The sequence below is a fragment of the Alligator sinensis genome, unplaced genomic scaffold (assembly GCF_000455745.1).
Source record: "Alligator sinensis unplaced genomic scaffold, ASM45574v1 scaffold639_1, whole genome shotgun sequence".
Classification (NCBI taxonomy): Eukaryota; Metazoa; Chordata; order Crocodylia; family Alligatoridae; genus Alligator; species Alligator sinensis.
In genome coordinates this window covers 274,116-289,603 of record NW_005842771.1, presented here as the reverse complement: position 1 = coordinate 289,603, position 15,488 = coordinate 274,116, and the positions used below count along the sequence as shown (strand labels likewise).

Genomic DNA, 15,488 nt, shown 5'->3' with positions numbered 1-15,488 from the left:
TTCCCGACCATGCAGTTGGCTCAATAAAAGATACTGCTCACAGAATTCCTTGCCTCTTGGCCAAGCTCAGGCATCCTAAGCCTGGAAAAAAAACCCTTCTGGGGAGGCAGGAATACTAGCTGGGAGGCAGCACTACCATGAAGTGGGTGTAAAATAACCAAGTGGAAGCCGTTCCCAGGGAACATAAGTTTTACACCCTTTAGGTTATGCACAGCCCATACTGGGAGCCAAGCCAGCTACAGGGACAGACTTGAAAATCCAGCCAGCATGGAGAAGCCCCCTGGCACCGGTGGGGCAGGGCTCACTTGGGCTGGCAAAGGGATCGCCTGGCATGGAGAAGCCCAAAGTCTGGCTTACTCAGGCAAGTAACCCCTCCAACTCCAGCAGGCTCTTCACAGGGGCTGTCATGCTGGTGGGAACATTAGCCAGCAGGGGGAACAACAAATGCTGCGGAGAGGACAGGAAATGGGGAAGCTTGCATTCTCCCAGCAGTGGATGGGACAGCAGCGCACTGCCCTTTGCTGTGGGCATGGAGCCAGGATGCTATGCTTTGGCTGTCAGCTCTCCAGGACCTGGCCTGCCCTATGGAGAGGACACTGCCAGGGCAATGCAACAAGAGCCATACAAAGCCATACTAGCCAGTCAGGCCTATGGAGGGAGCGTGCTCAGGGCCCCACCCAGCCCCAGGCTTCCAGCCAGCTCCCATGATTACCAAAAGCCAGACAGCTACTCCCAAGCCCATGACATCACCCCTCAGTGACTCCAGTCAAACCTTCATACGCTAGAATTTCAGCTCCTGACTGAGAGGGGCAGGTCTCATTCTACATGCTGGGGGCTAGCAGGAAGATGCAGGGCTGTCCTCAGGTCCCCAGTGCCTGGCAAGGGGGAAGCCCTACTTGAGAGCCAATGTGCCCTGCCCTGAGGGCCTCAGCAGGCCACTCAGAGGAAATCAGGATATTTCAGCATGAGGCCAGCAACAGTCCTCAGGGAGAGTGGAAGAAGGCACAGCAAGAAGTCATCGGGGAGCGAGGAAGATAGAGAGCTAAGGCTCAGGGCTAACATAGCAGACATTTCTCAACACTGTATCCAGATAGTCCCCAAAGGCTGGGGGAAAGAGGTGCAGGTGGGGAATTAGAGGCAGTGCCAAGGGAAAGGGCCCAAAGCAGCATGGCTTCCCCCACAGCAAGATCAAATTGCTTTGGTCCAGTCCACCTGTCCTCTTCTGGACCTGGACATGTGAAAAGGTGCAGGATGGGGGAAGTAGGTGGAAAGGCCAGGTCCTGCTGTCAGTGGCAAGTTGGGCCACCTCAACCAACACACCTCAGCCTGGAGGGATGCCCACTAAAGCCAAGCAGGCTGCAGAAGAGGAGAAAGGGGTCCTGGAGGATACTGCACAGCAGACAGCCTGACCCCGTTACCGTGACTGAGTGAGCACAAGATGGTCCTCCACGTCCGCAGCAGAAGGCCCAGGGAGGAACTTCCCCACAGATGCCTCGCAGCAGCAGCACTCCCTGCCATAAGATGCATGCTTAGCCAAACAGCTTCTCAGCCATACCGATGTCCCCTCCATGGGTTTCCTAAACTGGAGCAAGTACTCTAAGCATCAACAGGCCCCACTGAAAAGAGCTACTACTGGAGCCAGGACACCAACCGGGGTGTTCATCCCTCTTACACCCCACCCTCACATGCCCAGCATAGCCCTTACCCATCCTCCGAGTCTCCACCATCTTCTATGCTCGGCTCCTCAATGTGCAGGCTGAGGTCAGGGCTTTGCTCCATGACATCGCTCCCGCTGTCACCAGCCTCATCTGTTCGTTCCACTCCAGCCTCACTGGTCTTGTCCAGGCCCTTGGCCTGTGAGCTGCTGAAAGTAACTGTGTTCCCTATGCCAAATATAGGGCTCAAGTCCTGGGCCCAGTCCAGCTGCTCCTCTCTGCACATATCAAAGCCTTCAGGCCTCTGGCCATCAGAGGGATTCTGGCTGCTCGTGACAGGGTCCTGGACCCAGTCTGTCCGTCCCACTTCACCCTCTGTGCAGTCATCAGAACCCACAGCTCCCCAGCTGCTGGAAATATCCAGGCGTCTAAGGCCAAGATCCTGGGCCCAGTCAGACTGGCCTGTTCCAGTCTCTTGGGGCATCGCTGGGCCAGCAATCCCCTCTTCACCAACCCAATCAGACTGGCTCTCTCTGAGCTCTGCTGGACCAACAGTCCCAGCTGAGCTGGATGGATTCAAAGTGCTTAAACCAATGCTGCTGTCCCTGTCCGTCCCTATGATGCCAAACTGGTTCTGGTGCTCAGCCCCTCCAACACTGAATTCAACAGCCCAGTCTCTGCTACTAGTGGCAGACTTGTTCTCCTGGAGATTAGAGCCACTCCAACCAGATTTCTCAGCACTGGGCTCTCGACCTAGGCAACAAGAATCCCCAATGCTAGACTGGTCTTTGCTTCCACTGCAAAAGGCACTCTCCTGGTCTGTACAGCTAAGGCCATATTTGCTGGCCCAATCCTGATTCCCAGTACAAAACTCCCTCTCCTTTTGTTCAGTGTTGCCCACACCGTAGTTACCATTCCAACCAGACTTCCCAACACCAAAGTCCTTGTCCTGCTGGCTGGTGTCACCCACACCATACTCACTAGTCCAACTTGGCTTGCTGGGACTGAACTCCTTGTCCTGCTGACTGGTGTCACCCGCACCATACTCACTAGTCCAACTTGGCTTGCTGGGACTGAACTCCTTGCCCTGCTGGCTGCTGTCACCCACACTGTACTCACTAGTCCAACTTGGCTTGCTGGGACTGAACTCCTTGTCCTGCTGGCTGGCATCACTCTCACTGTATTCACTGGTCCATGCTGGCTTGCTGGGACTGAACTCCTTGTCCTGCTGGCTGGTGTCACCCATGGCATACTCACTGGTCCAGCCTGACTTCCCAACATCAAAGTCCTTGTCCTGCTGGCCGATATCACGCACACCATACTCACTGGTCCAACTTGGCTTACCAGAACTGAACTCCTCGTCTTGCTGGTTACCACTTGCAATACCATAGCTGCTGGTCCAGTTTGGCTTCCCAGTGCCAAATTCCATACCCTGGCTGTCAGTGCTGCCAATGCTGTACTGACTGGTCCAGTCTGGCTTGGAAGTGCTCAAGTCTCCATCCTGATGCTGGCCATCCCCAAGGCCATAAGTGTCAGGCCAGTCTCTGTGCCCAGTGCTGGAATCCCCCATTACCTCTGTCCCTTTGTACTCACTGGCCCACTCCTTCCCGTTGACACCAAACACCCCATCCTGCCGATCAGCTTCACTAATGCTGTATGCACTGGCCCAGTCGCGTTTACTGGTGCCAAAAGCCCGGTCCTGTTCAGTCTCGCTTGCTCCATACCCACTGGGCCAGTCTCTCTTCCCAGAGCCAGGCTCACTGGCCCAGTCGAAGTCACTGACCTGGCGGGCCTCTCCAATGCCAAACTCACTGTGCAGGTCCTTCCGCGACCAGCCAAGGAGACCCTGTGCAGAAAGGGAGGGAGACAGGTGATTTAGACGAAAAGGGAATTTGGGACAAGAATGAACGTGGAGACCCAGCTGGGACAGTCCTGTCCCCTCCACCCCAAAGCAGCCTTGCTATGGGACAGGAAGGAAGAGGACTCGCCTTGGGTTTGTGGCACTCCCTTGAGCTTGAAGCACTCCCTCTTAAGTACTTTCCCAGGTGGAGCTGTAGCAGTGGGGTTCCAGGTTAACCTGTGGAAGGGAGCGTGAAGAGGCCCCCTCCTGACCCCCAGCATCACCTGTTCCCCCCCCCACCCCTCCTGGATGGGAAGGCATCCTGTTTCTGAGTGTAACCTCCACAAGGCTATTCTGGAGGGCTGTGGTTCATCAGCTCCTGTGGTATGTCCCCAGCCTCTTCACCTCTTGCAAGCCCTCCTGCCCATCACCAGAAAACCTGGAGGAATAGGGCATGCTAGCAGGGCAGCAGCAGAGACCATTGGGATCCCTTGCCCTCTGCAGCAGGACCCCAAGCCCAGCTGCCAGGAGGCCAGAAGGCACGATCTTTCTGTGTACTCACAGATGCTGTGCCCATCCAGGGAGCACTCAACCGCTCTGAGTGCCGGACACGCCCAGCCTCATCCCGCAGCTCCAAGTTAGCCAAGAGCCTCTGAAGGATTGATATCCTACCACCATCCCTGTCCATGGCTGTGCCAAACTGGGGGCTCCCGTATGCCCCAGAAGGGAAAGCCAAGAGAGGTGGTGGGGGAGCGTGCAGCAGGCTGCGCTACAGCTACCTTCTGTGCTTCACCCCACCCCCATTCCCCCAGCACGTTCCTGCTCTGCCTCCACACAACCTGTCCAACTACTCTGTGCACACACTCGCTCAGGGCTTGGCTGCCTGGGACCAAGCCTGGCTCATTCAGCATGGCACACCCACCCACTGCCGCCAGGCAGGGATTAACCCATTACAGCCCCGCTGCATGTGCGGACTGAAAGGGGAGCCTCACATCTATCCCCATGCCCTCTCCCACAGAAGAGTGTTGCCTACGGGTGCCAGAGACATGACCTCTAGAAAAACTTCCTCTTGACTCCAATACACCTGGAGAAAGTCACCTCACCTCCTACTGGTGCCAGGGCAACTTCCCCCCTCACCCCCTCCAACCTTTGAAATGCTGGGGAGGAAGCACCCTTCTGACTCCACAGAAGCTTCTCCTACATGCAGGAGCACCCTCTCACCAAGCACCAGAGACATACTCACCCCACACACACCCAGGGGAATGCCCTGCTCAACTCCCCTGCTCCTGCCCCTCACCCAACAGGCAGCCACTGTCACTGCTTTACCTCAGACCCCTCAGAGTCTCCAGGTGTGGGCACCACCTTCCTCTTAGTGTCATCAGCACTGGGTGGGGGTGATGCCAGCAGCTCCTCCAGCCAGCACGGATCAGAGTGGGACTCAGAACCCCCCAGTGGGTCGGCATCTCCCACTCCTGGCTCCAGCCTTGCACCCTCCATGCTCTCAAGGGCAGGCCCTGCTTGGGCTAGGCCCAGTGTTGAGTCATCCTCCCAGGAGAAGGCAGCCTTGTCCAGGTGAACAGTATCAGAGAAGAGGACACAGGGCTGTGTAGAGGGCTCAGCCTGCTCTAGAGCTTGGAGTGGCTCCGTCAGATGAAGAGCAGAACGGACCGGCAGTGTGCCCTGCTCCTCCTGAAGAGTGTCCCCCTCTGCCCCAGGGCCCTTCAGCTCAGCTACAGCTAGCTCCCTTTGTGCTGTGGGGCCACCAGGACACGTGGCCTCTGCCTCCCCTGCTTTCCCAGCTACCATTTCCCTGCTCCCAGACTCCTCTGCCTTGATCTCTCCCACCTCACTGGGGGCCTCTGTGCTCCCAGTATGTCTACCAGCATCAGGCTGATCTCCTCTCTCACTCCCCAGTTCAGTGCTGGGGTCTCCTTGCCTCAATTCTTCTGCTCCCATGCCAGACCCTTCAGGGCTTGGGGCTGTACCAGGACAGACCAAACCTTCCCCATCCAATTCCCCTCCCTCAGAGATGCTGGAATCACTGGCCTCTTTGATGGGGGACCTGGGAGATGACTCCATTTTCCTCACCCCCCACTCAGGAGCCCGGGAGGGGAAGGCCCACTCAAATGACTGCGACAGGCTCCAATTTGACTCGCCTCCCAAGGACTGCTCTGAGGGAGGACCCCTTCCCTGGGACAAGGCAGCCAATGAGCCTCCCAGTTCTTCCATGCCCAGCCCCTCGGCAGACGGCTGCACTATCCCTTCCGAGGAGCGCCGGAGCCCCAACTGCGGGGGCTGGACCCTCCTCTCATCATCAGGCAGGGACAACTCCACAGGGCCTGTGTATGGCTTGGTGTCCCCAGAGAGTGGAGGGGAGCTGCGTTCAGGACCTGGCAAGCTATCAGGGGACCCTGGGGACTGGGTGGGTGCCTCTGGGGATCCTGGGGACTGGGAGACTCTGGGGAGCTCCTCAGCTAGACTGGAGGTGGTTAGAGACTGGGAAGGAGCTTCAGGGGACCCTGGAGAGGAGGTGACCTTGGGGAGGAGTTCAGAGGGGGTGTCGGGGGTTCCTGGTGCTGGGGGACTGTTGCTGCCTGGAGATGTCTCACCAGGACCCTCAGGTGACCCTAGTAAATGGGATACCCCAGGACAGGTCTCAGCTGCAGCATCAGGGGCACCTGGGGCCTGGGCAAGACTAACAGAAACCTTCACCTGAAGCTCAGAAGGGGTGCCAGGGGACCCAGGAGTGACACTGGCAGGGATGCCAGGCACACCTGGGGCTGGGAGTTCAGCAAGGGCATCAGGGAAGCCCAGTGCTTGGGCCAGGAGTTCATGAGAGATATAGGGGGGCCCTGGGGCCTGAGAGGGGTTGGCAGAAACACTAGGAGAGCCAGGGGCTGTTTGGTCAGGGAGCTCAACAGCAGCAGCAGGGACTGAGCAGATCTGCAGAAGGGAGACCTGTGGGAAAAGCAAGAAATTGGGTATAATAAGCAATAACCTGTACCAGGCCAGGCCTCAGCACCCCCATATGAGTGACCTCCAAGGACAGCTCTAATACCCACCACACCTTCTGCACCCCAAGCCAGCCCAACCACCACCTCACAGACCCATTTCCCCCATCTCCTGGTACAGCTCCAGCTAACCCCTATTACCCACTCCTGTCCATACCAAGCTTTGCCCCTCGCCCCACCTGTGCAGGACCTTGATCAGTCTGTTAGAATCCAACAGCAGGGGCAAGAGATGCCCTGCTGCCCCCACCCTTTCCCTGCAGGGAGCGTCTCAATGTGAAATGCAAGGGCCACAAGGAAATTCCCTATGTGACTCAGCCCTGACAGTTACTAACTTCCCTTGGGGCTGCCGCTCCCCATCTCTACTCCTCTCTCTCTCCCTGCATCTCCAGGATCCCTGCAGCCATGATCATGCCTCATTGCCCACACCCCTCACTCAGCCTTGTTTGCAGGTTCCCACCCAGGCCTAGCCACTGCCTGCATCTTAACTCCCTCTCCGGGAGGGCCCCCAACATCCTCTGATATAGCAGGGAGGAAACAACAGGCAGAAACAGGAGGAAGAGGAGGAGGAAGAGAATAAAGCAAGAGAAAGCTATTATTGTGGCAGCAGAGTGGACACACTGGCCTACAGGGCTCCTGCTCCCCCATTCCCAGTCAGACAGGCCAAGATGGCAACCCCAAGGGGGGCTGGAGAATCAGTCGCATATCACCAGGGATCCAGGTTTTCAGTTTCCCATAGGAAAACGGAGCAAAACGCACATTTTCCCTTGTACTGGAGGAAAATGCAGATTTCTTATTTTAACAGAGAAACCTGTGGATTTAGCAAAGAGCTCTCTGCAGGCTGGCAGAGTTCCAGCCTGCAAGGGGCTGGGGGGAGCAGGTAGACAGCGGTCAGGCAGAGGACATGTGCATGTATATGCACATGCTCCGAGGCAGCCTGGAGAGCAGCTCCTTGCAGGTAAGGGTGGTGAGGGAGGGAATTGGGCAGGGCTCGGGCTGCTGCCCAGCTGGGCAGTGTGTGGGGCTTGGGGCCCGGGGCTGTGAGCGACTTGTCCAGGGGGCTGGGTGTGAGGCTGGCTCCTGCAACTGCGCACACTCCTGTGGGGGCAGGGAAGACCCGTGCCCCCCAGATCTGTCCACGGGGGTTGGGGGGAGATGGGCACAGTCTGCCTGTTGCAGGTTCGGGCTCCCACCCTGCTGCCTTCCCCCAGGGCATCTTCAGCTCAGTGGGTGCAGCCTGGCACTGAAAGGCACAGCAGGACTGAGCAGGAAAGGTGCTTGCCACTGCAAGTTCTGCACTGCCCTCGAGACACATCCCCTGCATGCGTGGCAGCAGTGAGGGGCACAACCCTGCACTGCCGCCCCCACTGCTTTGCCAGGGCAGAGAACGCTTTGCCAGGGCAGCACGGAGCTCGCAGCAGCAAGCAGCTTCCCTTCAGGGACCTACTTTGCCCTGCAATGCTGGGTCATACCTGCCAGGCTGCAGAGGCCCTGGGGGAGGGCAGGAGCCTGAGCCTGCACTCATCCCCACACATAGATCTTAGGGGCACCAATCTCCCCTGCTCCCCCAAGAGTATGCACAGTGGCGGGGAGCTGGCCCCACCCCACCCAAGCCTGTAGCAGACAGGCAGCAGTGGGGGAAAGCCAGGCTCTGCTCTGCTGCAGCAGCTGCCACCTTCTGCTGGGGGTATAGGGCTGTGGACCCAGGTCCATGGCCCAGTAGCTCTGACAGCTGAAGACCCATTCCAGCAGGGCAGGGGGGCCTTTCATTTTAATCATAGATTTTGGGGTTTTTAATCAGAGAATTTGCAATTTTTTATCAGGGAAAACCAGGACCCCCGCCCATCACCAAGTGTGAGGGGAAGGGAGTTAATAGTTAATTTCTTGCTGGTTCTTATCTCCTTGGCAGAGAGGAGGGCAAGAAGAGGGGCTTTCCCATCCTGTCCTGCCCCACCCTCAGTGCCAAGGGGGTTTGGCAGTGGGCCCGGAGGGACGCACCCTCACACTGCATACCTGTTGGGTCACTGAGCGCAATGCAGTGAGTCACTGCTGCTCACTGTTCAGAGCCAGGCTGAGAAGATAACGCTGAGATCCCAGCATTGGACAGGGCTGAGAGAGCCAAGGGGACTGGGCCCAGCCTACACACTTCTTCCAAGAGACTCTGGCTTGTGCACTGGCCTGCTCTCCTGCTTCCTTCCCATCACTACAGCAATGAAGCCTGAGTGGGCCTGAGATCCTCACAGCCCTGTGCAGGACATCTGAGCTCCCAATATCCCACCAGTCCTAGATTGGGGGCGAAAGGAAGAGATGCAGAAGCCAGTTCCCTACTGCCTGGCAGAGAAAGAAGAAAAGAGAAACGCACCCCAGAGGGAGGGAGCCCAGGAGGAGACAGGAGAGCACTGAAGGAGAGAGCCCAGTAGAGCAGATGCCGCGCTGTGGGGGCCAAGTTGAGAACTCACACCAGGGGTGGACAGCAGCCTTCTGTGTCCTGATGGATCTCCGTCACAGCTGGTGCTGGCTGGGGAGGCTCTGAGGAAAGAAAAGTGAAGCATGGGGGTTACTATCTGGAGCAGGCAGCCAGGACCCCTCCTGCTCAGACCCCTGAGAGCCCTGCACTGGCTGGAGAGAGAGGAGGCATGGCTCTCTGGGGATCTCTTTCCAACCGAGGAGGTCAAGGGTCTCTTCTAGGCCCTGCTACACATTTCCTTTGGGTGTGAGCTACACTGTGTGGAGCTAGAACCCCACTCCACACCAGCTCCCCGCCCAACCTCTCATCCCAGCTTTCCTCACTAATCAAACCACAATGTTACTTTCTCTGTCCCTCTCCAGTCTCACCAGGATCCACCTCTTGCCTACCACCCTGCCTTTGGATGGGTCTCCTTTTTCTCCATTCCATGGACCTTCACACCTACCTTCCAGGCCAAATCCCTCCTGTACCAAATTCGGCTGCTGCCTATGACTGACTTTCCACATGTCTTCTCACTCCAGCATAGGACCTTCCCTGTCTCAAACCTTTTCCCATGCCCAAACCCAGTCCCACCTTCCCTCACTGCATCCCCCCAGCCCCTGCCTCTTCAAAGCAGTAGGACAAGGCTGGGGACCAACTGGTTAAGCAGCAGCTCTTCAGAAAACGATGTGGGGGTTACAGTGGGGAATAAGCAGAATATGAGCCAACAGCGTACCATTGCTGCGAAGAAGACTAACGGCATACTGGGTGGAATTAGTAGGAGTGTTGCCAGCAGATTGAGGGAAGAGATTATTCCCCTCTATTCTGCACTGGTGAGGCCACAGCACGAGTACTGTGTCCAATTTTGGGCTCGCCACTACAGATAGGATGTAGACAAATTGGAGACAGTAGAGCAGAGGACAACAAAAATGGCTAGTTGGCTGGGGCACATGACTTCTGAGGAAAGGCTGATGGGAACTGGGCTTATTTAGTCTGGAGAGAAGACAACTGAGGGGGGATTTAATAACAGCCTTCAACCACCTGAAGGGTGGTTCCAAAAAGGATGGAGCTAGACTGTTCTCAATAGTGGCAGATGACAGAACAGGGAGCTAGGCATCAAGTTGCAGCAAGGGAAGTTTAGATTAGATATTAGGAAAAACTTCAGCATGAGGAGGGTAATAAGCTACCAGAATGCGTTACCCAGAAAGGTTGTAGAATCTCCATCCTTGGAGGTTTTTAAGACCTAGGTAGACAAAGCTTTGGCTGGGATGATATAGTTGGGGATGGCCCTGCTTTGAGCAGAGTATTGAACTAGATGCCCCCCCTGAGGTCCCTTCCAACCCAAATTTTCTATGATTCTATAAAAACCCACACCTGCACAGCACAGAACCCAGGCTTTCAGGGACAGAACACAGCATGGACATACAGAGCAGATTTAAGTGACAAAGTTTTGCTAATATAGCACTGTCAGTTAGGAACATGAAAAAGTCATCCTTCCCCAACTGACAGCACTCTGTCAAAAATCTTCCTCCGCTATGTAGACACAACTTAAACCAGGGGGAAAAGTCTTTCTGTTAAGACAGCTGACAGCTGGTCATTCCAGGTGGTGGCTCTACTAGTACAGCAGGAGAACCTGCCTGCTGAGTTATGTTGTGCCTACCAGGGGTGCAGTGCTCCCCTTAGGAAGCCCTGGTCCCACTGCAAAAAATTAATAGCAGAACCTCCATACAGGCCATCCTTCCATTGCAACAGGACCCTCTTCCTGCTAGCAGAGTTATGCCACTTCTGCTTAGAGAGAAAGGCTTCTGATGGCAATAAGTATGGTTATATGCTCCCACACCTGCTAGATGCTGCAGCCCCTCCGCCAACTGTTGCCTGTCCCACTGGGACTGCAACAGGCTAGCAGAAACAAGGTGCAGCACTGGTGGCTTGGCAGTGACAGCTGCCAGCAGAGGCCAGTGAAGGTGGACAAGACCAAAGTGGCTCACTTGGGTTCAGCTAAGCACCCTTCCTGGCAACTCCAGATGAAGCAAAGTCTTGTCCACTGATTAACTCACCGAGTCCCCGCCCATCCTCTCATCCCAGCTTTCCTGCCCCCATTCTCTCTTCCCCACTCCAGTCTCACCAGGATCCACCTCTTGCCTACCACCCTGCCTTTGGATGGGTCTCCTTTTTCTCCATTCCATGGACCTTCACACCTACCTTCCAGGCCAAATCCCTCCTGTACCAAATTCGGCTGCTGCCTATGACTGACTTTCCACATGTCTTCTCACTCCAGCATAGGACCTTCCCTGTCTCAAACCTTTTCCCATGCCCAAACCCAGTCCCACCTTCCCTCACTGCATCCCCCCAGCCCCTGCCTCTTCAAAGCAGTAGGACAAGGCTGGGGACCAACTGGTTAAGCAGCAGCTCTTCAGAAAACGATGTGGGGGTTACAGTGGGGAATAAGCAGAATATGAGCCAACAGCGTACCATTGCTGCGAAGAAGACTAACGGCATACTGGGTGGAATTAGTAGGAGTGTTGCCAGCAGATTGAGGGAAGAGATTATTCCCCTCTATTCTGCACTGGTGAGGCCACAGCACGAGTACTGTGTCCAATTTTGGGCTCGCCACTACAGATAGGATGTAGACAAATTGGAGACAGTAGAGCAGAGGACAACAAAAATGGCTAGTTGGCTGGGGCACATGACTTCTGAGGAAAGGCTGATGGGAACTGGGCTTATTTAGTCTGGAGAGAAGACAACTGAGGGGGGATTTAATAACAGCCTTCAACCACCTGAAGGGTGGTTCCAAAAAGGATGGAGCTAGACTGTTCTCAATAGTGGCAGATGACAGAACAGGGAGCTAGGCATCAAGTTGCAGCAAGGGAAGTTTAGATTAGATATTAGGAAAAACTTCAGCATGAGGAGGGTAATAAGCTACCAGAATGCGTTACCCAGAAAGGTTGTAGAATCTCCATCCTTGGAGGTTTTTAAGACCTAGGTAGACAAAGCTTTGGCTGGGATGATATAGTTGGGGATGGCCCTGCTTTGAGCAGAGTATTGAACTAGATGCCCCCCCTGAGGTCCCTTCCAACCCAAATTTTCTATGATTCTATAAAAACCCACACCTGCACAGCACAGAACCCAGGCTTTCAGGGACAGAACACAGCATGGACATACAGAGCAGATTTAAGTGACAAAGTTTTGCTAATATAGCACTGTCAGTTAGGAACATGAAAAAGTCATCCTTCCCCAACTGACAGCACTCTGTCAAAAATCTTCCTCCGCTATGTAGACACAACTTAAACCAGGGGGAAAAGTCTTTCTGTTAAGACAGCTGACAGCTGGTCATTCCAGGTGGTGGCTCTACTAGTACAGCAGGAGAACCTGCCTGCTGAGTTATGTTGTGCCTACCAGGGGTGCAGTGCTCCCCTTAGGAAGCCCTGGTCCCACTGCAAAAAATTAATAGCAGAACCTCCATACAGGCCATCCTTCCATTGCAACAGGACCCTCTTCCTGCTAGCAGAGTTATGCCACTTCTGCTTAGAGAGAAAGGCTTCTGATGGCAATAAGTATGGTTATATGCTCCCACACCTGCTAGATGCTGCAGCCCCTCCGCCAACTGTTGCCTGTCCCACTGGGACTGCAACAGGCTAGCAGAAACAAGGTGCAGCACTGGTGGCTTGGCAGTGACAGCTGCCAGCAGAGGCCAGTGAAGGTGGACAAGACCAAAGTGGCTCACTTGGGTTCAGCTAAGCACCCTTCCTGGCAACTCCAGATGAAGCAAAGTCTTGTCCACTGATTAACTCACCGAGCAGGTGACTCCTTGGTGACAGGAGCTGAGCACCTGGCCTCAGAGATACTCTAAGACAAAGCACTCCCTGGGCCAACCATGCAACATGACTCTGCTCTAACAGAGCCACCCAATGTGAGATTTGGTACAAAAGACCCTTGTGGATGTTCCCAGCTGGGTTTAAAGCCAAGTTACCTGTGGTGTGGTTTCCCCAGTAGATCTGGGGTTGGATTTTTTTCCCCACCATTCTAGCTATAGTGCCTGAGCCTCTGACCCGAGCATCACAGCACTTCTAAATTTGCTTGTGCCAGGATAGCTGGTTCCTGTACAAAAGAGAACTTTTTCTGTGGGCAGCAGAAATAAAGCTGTCATGGGGAATGCTACATGCATCCTGGAATGCGTATTCAACCCCCTGCTTGACAGTGTACGCCAATCTTGGAGGAATCAGGAGAGGGCTAACATGTGGGGCACAGATGAGCCCATGCTGACTACTGCAGGGCTTTTGCCCCTTCCTGTGCAGCTGCAGGTGCCAGCCAACGAGTGCTGTTTTACCCAGGGCATAAACAGGAGACTATAATCCCCTTGCTTGAGTTCTGTCCGATTCCCCTCAGAGGAGACCTGCCTCAGCCCCACCACCAAGTTTCTACCTATTTCCAGTTACTCACAATTCAATGCAAAGTTACTTTCATACCAACCCATGCAAGAACAGGCAATGTAACCCTGGAAAGCTAGCAACAGTCCTCTGCCCCCTACCCCCCAGGGCCACCTGCCCCTCACCTTGTCGTAGGCACGGTGTCAGAGTCGCTCTCTGCTGCTCCATCTGGGGGCTCGAGCAAGTGCTGTCCATTAGAACTTGGGCATGGGCAGGAGGAAGAGGGAAGGGAGCCCAACTCATTCCTGGGAGGCTCTTTGCTCTCCAGAGCTTCAGGAGGCAGGGAGTCCCTGGAAGCTTCAAAGATGAAGGTGGTGTCACTCTCGCCCACCTCCTCACTGCTGGCACGTCTCCAAAAGGCAGTGAAGCCCTTGGGCGTGAAGTAGGAGCCACTGTCAGAGCTGAAAGAACGCAGGGCCCAAGCCCTGTCAGGGCTGAGCGGCCCCTCCTTGCGAGGTTGGTCCATCTTGGCTAGGATCTCCTCCACTGTGGTGCCAGGGAAGCGCTCTGGCTTGGTTGCCACTGGCACTGGTTTCACCTTGAAGGGAGAGGTCACTTTGCGGGTCCCCAGGAGTCCCACAGCCTGCGGCATCACGGGAGAAGAAGACCTTCCTTCCTCCCCTGGTATGCAAGGCAGATCTTCAGCTGTGAGCACTGCTGAAGCCAGAACCCTGGCGCCAGGTGTGGGAGAAGAACCCCTTTTCCCATTGGTGGCCTCTCCCATGGAGCTCTTGAGGCTGAAAGCGGGGCGCTTAACAACACTGCTGACCCCAGCACCGTATGGCTTAGGACCTGCCAAGCGGTTGATCTTCTCAGCAGAAGGCAGCTCGGTACGGGTGTTTCGCACCCCAAGGGACGGCAACGGGGTACAGGGCTTCGCTGGCACAGCTGGCTTGGGCAGCACGCGGGGTTTAGGCCTGACCGGAGGTTTTGGGCGAGTGTCACCTGCAGGGAGAGAAGGGGTGGGAGTGTGCCTCAGAGGCAAACCTCACGGAAGAGGCAATGACGGCCTCCCCCGCCACAGGAGAGTGGTCTAGCACCATGACCATGGGCTGCAAGGGAGGAGCCCTGTCCAGGGCTGTCCACAACTGTCCAGGGCCTGTGCTCAGTATCAAAGGGGGTTCTGTGAAGGCAGTACCAGAGTGAGAACTCAAACCTGTCTCATAGATGGACCTCAAAATAGTGGAAGTGATCAAGGTCTCAGCCCCATGACCCTGCTTCCCACCCTCACGCAGAATCAGAGACAACGCCCCTTAGAGGGAAGAAGCCCCGTATCCCACTCCCCATTACCTAAACTAGCAAAGGCCCCCAGGCTCAAGGTAGATCAGAGCTAGCACCCCACACCCCATTTCCTGATATCCTTCCCTGGTGTCACCTGAACTGTGACACTTCCTGCCCCACCTTTTCCCCCACCTCTCACTCCAGGGAAATATTAGGAACTCTGCCACCCCTCCCTCCAAGCCCAAACATCCCACCTCCACTCAGCTCCTCTTCCCCAGAGCACAGACCTGACTCAGGGCCACCAGACAGCTGCCCAGCCCCATCCTCCCTACTGCCATTGGAGGGGGTGCAGGGAAATGGAGGGTGCAGGGGCTGAGGCTGGAAGGCCATGGTGGAAGCTGGAATTGAATCTTGATGGATGCAGTGCATGCGTCAGCCCCTATAGAGAGGAGAGGGATGTTACAGGATGACGAGACAGGAAAGGAACAGGTAGTGCCTCCCTACAGGACATGCACTCCCTACAGTGCCTCCCTACAGGATTTCCCAGCAGACCCCTCAGAATTTGGTCCCCTCACACCTAGCCGGTCAGTTCCCTCCCAGCTCCTCCTGAAAAGACCCCTTTCCAGAGCTGCACCCTGCAGCCCCATCTTTGTATCAACCCTGCCCCCAGTTCACCTTGCCCCACAGCAAGGGAAGCAGCTGAGACCCAGCTGGACAGCATAGGTCCTGCCTCTTACCATCAGAGCCAGCTCCCCTCAGCTCCAACACCACACAGCCCTATCTGCACCCCAAGTCCATGCACAACTCACAACTGCCCTATGCACAGTGCCAGCCCCCCAGCTCCTCCCCTCCCCTCCGCCATACACTGTGCTAACACGCACGCACTACGCC

The 15,488-nt window shown here is 55.8% G+C and overlaps 1 protein-coding gene across 7 annotated transcripts in view; it reads right to left on the bottom strand.

Annotated features, from left to right (window-relative positions):
* Positions 1–15,488, bottom strand: part of TNKS1BP1 (tankyrase 1 binding protein 1) — a 35,797-nt gene that overhangs the window by 15,994 nt on the left and 4,315 nt on the right. For 5 of the 7 annotated variants that reach the window (XM_025216848.1, XM_025216850.1, XM_025216847.1 and 2 more), the window contains 6 exons: positions 14,852–15,036; positions 13,502–14,321; positions 8,963–9,032; positions 4,822–6,453; positions 1,706–3,501; positions 1,419–1,511 (listed from right to left, as the gene is read on the bottom strand). In XM_025216848.1, coding sequence (XP_025072633.1) covers positions 1,419–1,511; positions 1,706–3,501; positions 4,822–6,453; positions 8,963–9,032; positions 13,502–14,321; positions 14,852–15,026 — 4,586 coding nt within the window. In that variant the 5' untranslated portion in view covers positions 15,027–15,036. The remainder of the gene's footprint in view (positions 1–1,418; positions 1,512–1,705; positions 3,502–4,821; positions 6,454–8,962; positions 9,033–13,501; positions 14,322–14,851; positions 15,037–15,488) is intronic. The other 2 variants (XM_006034774.3, XM_025216851.1) reach the window with 2 other exon arrangements.